General features: G+C 48.2%; 1 protein-coding gene across 1 annotated transcript; it reads right to left on the reverse strand.

Annotated features, from left to right (window-relative positions):
• Window positions 1-553: 553 nt before the first annotated feature.
• LOC100840411 (calcium-transporting ATPase 4, endoplasmic reticulum-type) lies at window positions 554-6,163 on the reverse strand. Its single transcript, XM_003566586.4, has 8 exons — window positions 4,155-6,163; window positions 3,857-3,926; window positions 3,623-3,744; window positions 3,205-3,483; window positions 2,647-3,024; window positions 2,055-2,164; window positions 1,641-1,869; window positions 554-1,526 (listed from the first exon to the last, which is right to left on the reverse strand). Exons 1-8 carry the CDS (start codon window positions 5,532-5,534, stop codon window positions 951-953), a joined length of 3,144 nt encoding a protein of 1,047 aa, XP_003566634.1. The 5' UTR covers window positions 5,535-6,163; the 3' UTR covers window positions 554-950.
• Between the last annotated feature and the right edge of the window lie 993 nt (window positions 6,164-7,156).

Below are 7,156 nucleotides of genomic sequence, written 5' to 3' on the forward strand. Positions count from 1 at the left end.
CTTAGTACCCTAAATATAACATTAATACTTCAAGTTGCTGAGTTGAGAAAGAGATGGTTGATTATCAGGCCATAGTTGGCCAAAATACAGGTCCTACCTAACCATCTTTCTTGTTTCAACAGGGATTCCGTAAAAGTACTGTTTGAAACAATTCAAGGTGATTTTGTGCCCCATCTCTCTTCCGGACAGTACATGTGTGTTCAAGTGCCCGGGGGTGGAGGATAATTTTTCTTGTTCACACAAATCTCTTGCAGATGGATCTGACAATGCGTGAAACCAATCAACTGTTTGAAACAATTCAAGGTGATTTTGTGGGAAGCATATATGGATTTGACAATGCGTAGATCCAAGCCGCACTTTTGAATTCAATGGATGAGCTTAGATATTTGATTAATTAGATGCAGAAACTTGACCTAAACATGAGGCGGATCAGATACGAAATTGTAGACCATAACACCAATGCATGACTAGACCAAAATCAGTCTGCTTCTGCTCATACACAGCGAAACTTGAAACAAGGAGACATATCCAACAGCAGCATGTATAAAGACAGTAAGCAGAAATAGCTGGTTACCCTGTCATGTATAATTATTTGCACTCATGTTTGGCAAAATAGTTTCGCAGCAAAAACAAGTGAAACATAAAAATCTAAACTCCGAGCGCTACCTATATATATTATAATTCACATGATCAAATTAAGGTTGCAACCTGACCAGTAAAAAAAAAAAGATAAGAACAAAGTTGCTAAGTTCCATCTCTGCCGGAAACGTCAAACGAGAGAACTAGTTTTGAGAACCTTTTATCTACTTCAGTTTCTAGTATTGGACATATATATTTATATATCCGCTGAATAAACACCCCTTTGGCGACCACTGTTACATGATCTGGACACTCCAAATAAAATGAGATTAGTTGCTGTGGTGTTATCTGAACCACACTGTTAGCCTCCTTCACTCGCCCTTCTGCTTCTTCGATCTCCTCTTGGGGCCTGAAGACGTCGTGCACCGGCCCACGAACTTGAGGACCTCGTCGATGAGCACCACCGGGAGCGCGACCAGCAGCACCAGCAGCCACTCGTTCAGGCTGAGTGGCACGATGCCAAACACCTGCGCAAGGAACGGCACATAGAGGATCAGGAAGTGCAGCCCGAACGACACTGACATTGCCAGGAGCAGCCACGGGTTGACCCAGGGGGGCATCCTGAGCAGGCTGGTGTCTTCAGAGAGGGCGTTGAGCGAGTTGAACATCTCGATTGCCACCAGCACGGATAGGGAGAGCGTCGTCGCCTTCACTTTGCCAGCCTGGAAGTACTCGCAGGGGTTGTCGAATGTGAAAGTTCTAGCTCCGGCTGTGAAGGGGGCAACTGTGAAATTGTTCCATGTAGAGCACTGGCCCCAGTTTGAGAGCTGTGAGTAGCTGACAAGGGTGTGGCCATCTCCAGTGAGGTCAATGCCCATGAAAGATCCATGGGTGTACCAGATGACAAAGATGCCAACGGTGGCAATCCCCACATAGAGACCAATGACCTGCAAGTTAGGTATGACCAGTAAGAAAAACTAATTTCACAAAGAAAGGGGAGATCCCTAAAAGATATCATACAGGTAAGTGGCAACTAATCAAGAACAGGAAAGATCATTTACCAGGTAACGGAACAAAATCCAGGGAGTGATCAGTGAGTCATCGCTTCTTCTTGGTGGTTTCTTCATGATGTCCTTGTCAGGTGGATTGAAACCCAAAGCAGTTGCAGGGGGCCCATCTGTGACGAGATTCACCCATAGAAGTTGAACAGGTATCAAACCCTCAGGAATACCCAAAGCAGAGGTAAGGAATATCGAGGCAACTTCACCAATGTTCGAGGAAATCATGTATCTACAGTTGTGAAGAAGAGAGTCAGAATCCTCACAAGGAGAAACAAGCTCTAAATACAAAAAGTATCTAAATCACTCAATAATACTCCATTAAGGAACATCAGCTTTACCTAGTGATACAGACCAACTAAAATGTATTCAAGCGACAAAAGAGCTGTGAATGGCCAAGGCTCTCAGTGCACAAACCTTATGAAAGCCTTCATGTTGTTGTAAATAGATCTTCCTTCACCAACTGCAGCAACTATGGTGCTAAAGTTGTCATCAGCCAGTACCATGTCAGAAGCCTCTTTGGCAACCTGGTAAAATATAAGAATTTTCAGGTACCACTCTGAAGTATAAGCTGAACAAAAGCATTGTTTTGCAGATATCACTCTTTTCTTAGAACCTCTAAATAATCTTTTAAAACCTAAACAACAACACATATGTTGTTTTACTGGTATAATTCAAACACTTCTTGTGTGGTTAGCTAAAAAGCAGTAACATACAAGGGCACGTGGTAAACAGAGTTTTCTAGGTTTCTGAAGTAGGAAGGTTGAAAGACCAATGCCAAACAATTCAGAAACCAATAGTTTTTTGTCTGGGAAACCAAAACAAGCGATTTCAAAGCAGAAGACCTTGAAGGCTCTAAGGCACAAAGTCATTATCAATCAGCCTAGGTAAGTACTTTATAAACTTTTATATTTGACATCATAGAAAGTTGGGCAGTTCTGCTGATTCGAGAACGAACAAGGTGGTTCGAAAGCAGCAAACATGGTGTGTAAGGGTATTAAGAATATACCTCAGTGCCGGTAATCCCCATTGCTACACCAATGTCAGCCAGTTTTAGAGCAGGGGCATCATTTACTCCATCTCCAGTCATGGCAACCACTTCACCATCTTCTTTCAACAGTCTCACAATCTCTTGCTTGTGCCTAGGCTCTGCCCTAGAGAACAGAAGGCCTCCTTTCCTTCGCAGAAGTGCCTTCTTGTCATCATGTAGCATGAATTCCTTGCCCGTAAAACTCTTCAAGCTAACATCCTCATCAGGTGAAAACACACCAATTTCATGGCAAATTGCCTCAGCAGTTTCTTTGTTGTCTCCTGTTATCACCATAACACGGATGCCCGCAGCTCTGCAGTCCTCAATAGCATCGAAGACCTCTTCCCTCGGAGGATCCTGACGAGTTAAAACATCCACAAGACTTGTCAGCATTGTGCGAAGAAAATGTGCATATTACAAAAGATGTATACGTATTTTGTCAAATCCTGATCCCCAGTGAAAAGCTTTTGTACATTCCAAATTGTACAGCAAACAACATTACACAAAAGATATCCACAATGTGTAGCACAATCTTACCCTTAGGCCAGCAAGACCAGCGAATATCAGGTCAGTCTCAATTGCCGCATAATTGGCTGGATCCAGCAAAAGCTTGTGAGCAGGATGGTATTCGCCATCATATGTTGCAAATTCTCCAAGATCCTCCTTGAATGCAAAACCGAGGCAGCGCAGAGCTTTCGTTGACAATTCATGGAGACTTTCCAAAATAGCTTTCCTTGATTTCTCGTCTAAAGGCACGACTGAACCATCCTGCAGCTGGACATGGGTACTCCTCTCCAGCAATGTCTCAACAGCTCCCTGTCATCAGGACACATCATCACGCACTTTGAGTGTCACTCCAGGGAACATAAAAAAATGAAGTAGGAGTAATACAGAGTAATTTTGTTTAACATATCAGTGGTTGATGATGGTATCGCGAGAGAGATGGCATCCATACCTTCACGAGTAAAGTGTTGCTTCCTGATTTGGACATAACGATGACTCCCATTGATTTCCTCATACGGTCAAACTCAAGTGTGGCGATCCTTTTGGCGGCATTGCTCCACCATCTGCAGCAGCCTAGCAGGAAACAAAATGACAATCTATTCAGTATACGACTGCAAGTTAACTAAACAGCACGTACTAGGTAATACCAAAATAGTAAGTTAGATTAGGTTCAGCCTTTGCTTACCTAATGTCTCAGATGGATCCACGGACAACCCGTTCTTTCCTTCAGGTAGTCCCATTTTCTCTACTAGGACCTACAAGAAACCAACAAAATGAGCTTCAAAACAGAATGTGATACACCAGCAATATTATTGTCTGAATTTGGACAGACACAAACTGAACACAGTATCCAGCAAGCACTGTTGTCTACATTGTTTACAGCATGATTGAATGATGTTTAAGTTGTGGATCAAGCAAGCACCATACTTTTGAATTAAAATAATGTAAACATTTAGAAAACTGAGAATAACACCAATTCTTACCTTTAAAGCTGCCTCAGTCGGCATTCCGGTGGAGACATACTGGTTTGAAGAATGTGACACACTGGCATCATTGCACACAGCGGCAACCTTTGCAATCATCTCAAGATTTGCATCCATCCTTCCTGCAGGCCAATCCTGAATTTTCCCATCCCGGGGGTCATAGGTCGTGCCGTCCACCTTGAAGCTCCTGACCTTCCCAGAAACATCACCGATTGCCACAAGCTTTGCCACAGACATCTGGTTCGTGGTCAGCGTCCCAGTCTTGTCGGAGCAAATCACCGTGGTACAGCCCAGAGTCTCCACGCTCGGCAGCTTCCTCACAAGCGCATTTTTGGCAGCCATCTTCCTCGTTCCGAGCGCAAGGCACGTGGTGATCACGGCAGGCAATCCTTCAGGTATCGCGGCGACAGCAAGCGCCACGGCGATCTCAAAGTAGTATGTGCACTTCTCAAAGGAGAAGCGTATGTTCCTCGGCACCCATCCATCAAGCTCAAACGTCAGGAAGTACTTCACATTGATGAGCCACACCAAGGCACATATGAGCCCGATGATCTTGGTGAGCGCCTCGCCGAACTCGTTGAGCTTCTTCTTGAGCGGGGTGTCGTCGTCCTCCTGCGACGCCTCGTGGATCTGCAAGTGGATCTTACCGATCTCGGTGGCCATCCCGGTGTGCACGACGAGGCAGACGGCGCTGCCATTGACGACGGTGGTACCCGCGAACACCATGCACTCCTTGGCCTGGATGTCGGCGTCCTCGGCGGGCACCGAGTGGGCCGTCTTGTTGACGGAGTTGGTCTCGCCGGTGAGCGATCCCTGCTCGACGCGGAGCGTGGAGGTGACGAGCCGTAGCACGCGCATGTCGGCGGGGACCTTGTCGCCGACGCGGAGCTGCACGACATCCCCGGGTACGAGGTCGCGGGCGGGGAGGCTGGGGACCCACTCCCCGTCGCGGAGGACCGCGGCGTGGTCGGACTGGATCTGACGCAGCGCCTCGAGGGCCTTCTCGGCGTTGGTCTCCTGCCAGACCCCGACGGCGGCGTTGACGACGAGGATGAGGAAGATGACGAGCGGCTCGACGAAGGCGGAGAGCGTGAGCGCCCCCGCGGAGGAGGAGAGCGCGAGCGCGAAGGAGACGGCGGCGGCGGCGAGGAGGATGCGGACGAGCGTGTCCTCGAACTGCTGCGCCACCAGCTGCAGCATAGACGGGCCCGGGTGCTCCTGGAGCTCGTTGGCGCCGTGCGACCGGAGCCGCGCCGCCGCCTCGGAGGATGACAGCCCCTTGTCCTTGTCCACCCGCAGCCGCGCCTCGCACTCCTCCACCGTCCGCGCCCACGCCGGGAACCCCGCCGCCATCGCCTCCGCCGGCGCCTCCTCACCCATCGCAATCAAACGCAATGCAATCTAACGACAACCCAATCGAATCCAATTCCGTTCCCCCCAACTTCGCGGAATTGGGTATGGGGAGAAGATCGATCCGTGGCACGGAGAGCGGAATTTCTTATACCCCACGACTCACCACACGGGGCGGGGCGGGGCGGGGGTGGCGTCCAAGCCGAGATCTCTCTTCCTTCCTTCCTTGCGGGGCGAGGCGGTTGGTGGCGTGCGGAGCCGGGATTCGATACCCAAACTAATCACGACACAAACCACAAAAGGCCACAACCCCCGAAGCCGCGACGCCTCGTCTCGTCTCGCCTCGTCCCACGCACTGACAGAGACTCTCGGAATTCTCCAACTCCGGTACCACCCCCACGAGACGGCGGCGGGGCTCTGCTTCAGTGACTGGCTTCACTCGGCGGAGGAGATCTCAGGAGGTGGTTGGGGGATCCGACTGGCTACGGCCTACGGGTGGGGGTGGGGGTGGGCAGGTGGTGGAAGGAGCGGCATGCGCGGTGCTGCTTGCGGGCTTCGTCTCCCTAGTCCCTACTTGTACCGCGGCAGGAAGGTCGCACGAAGCTTCGCGGTCGCCTCCCTCGAATGAAAATGGTGGTGGTACGTGTGCGTGCGTGGTGTGGCGCCGCGCCACTCCCAACCGGTGTTTGCCTGTTGTGCTGCGAAAAGCAAAGGCACCGGCACGCGCGAGGGGCAGATTCGTCAAATCAAATCATCCCTCATTCCTTCCTTTTTCTCTTTCTCATTCCTTCCTTGATGATCATCAATGGTGGCATCTGGCATCTCCTCGTCATCCGAGGCTTCGGCCCATTGCGACCTTTTTCCTGCCCAGAAGAGGAATTCAATTCACCGTTCATTCATTCATGGTGGTGCTCTGTCAAATCATTCGACAAGATAGTAGTGGGAGTACTGTTCGTTCCAGGTGTTTAAGCACCAACATAATTGGTCGATGTGGATGCAACACGGAAGCTTTTTCTGATTTTCCTCAAAGGACACCAAATTATTATTATTTTACTCATTTTGAGATGTTTTTTTTGTGTGTGTGAAGTGAGTTTGAGATGTTACCGTGGCTACCTGAACACATAGATGAAACCCAAAAGGAAACGAAGAACAGAAATCTAAAGAGATAGGTGCCATATGCAAGTCAAAAGAAGTTCCACAAGGTACAATCTTTTTATAATGCTACGAACCCGGAGTAGGAAAGCGACCTATAGAAATTTTCATGGGTGATTTGTTCAGTTTTCTTAGGGAAAAGATCTCATAGATCATGAATATTACTCGATTCACGTGAGGATCCTTTTTTTCCGTCAAAAACAAAACATGAGGATCCTTGGGTCCCAAAAAAATCCTAAGCAATAATCATTTTTCCTTTTAACTTGAACGAAGAATTACATTACTCCATGCGATTTTTGTTGCAGAGAGAGGGAACAAGTTTTATATCAGGGATCTTGACTATTGCGCGTAATAATCTGCCATAATCCTATCCACTCGAAAGCCTGGTAGGTGCCTACCAAAAATAGACGAACACTCTTCGGTGTGACTTTCTCACGCATCTACCTATTTTAAGATACGAAAACATCAGCTGCTTCTTTCATAAACATGTCTCTATTCGT

Source organism: Brachypodium distachyon, chromosome 2 (assembly GCF_000005505.3).
Source record: "Brachypodium distachyon strain Bd21 chromosome 2, Brachypodium_distachyon_v3.0, whole genome shotgun sequence".
Classification (NCBI taxonomy): Eukaryota; Viridiplantae; Streptophyta; class Magnoliopsida; order Poales; family Poaceae; genus Brachypodium; species Brachypodium distachyon.

Bases quoted from the DNA above. Each gene is read 5' to 3' on its own strand.
- LOC100840411 (XM_003566586.4), bottom strand. From the start codon at position 5,534: ATGGGTGAGGAGGCGCCGGCGGAGGCGATGGCGGCGGGGTTCCCGGCG. The intron at 3,484-3,622 runs GTATGGATGCCA...TCCTGATGACAG, and splicing joins GCAACACTTTACTCGTGAAG to GGAGCTGTTGAGACATTGCT. The intron at 2,165-2,646 runs GTATATTCTTAA...ATATTTTACCAG, and splicing joins TGGGGATTACCGGCACTGAG to GTTGCCAAAGAGGCTTCTGA.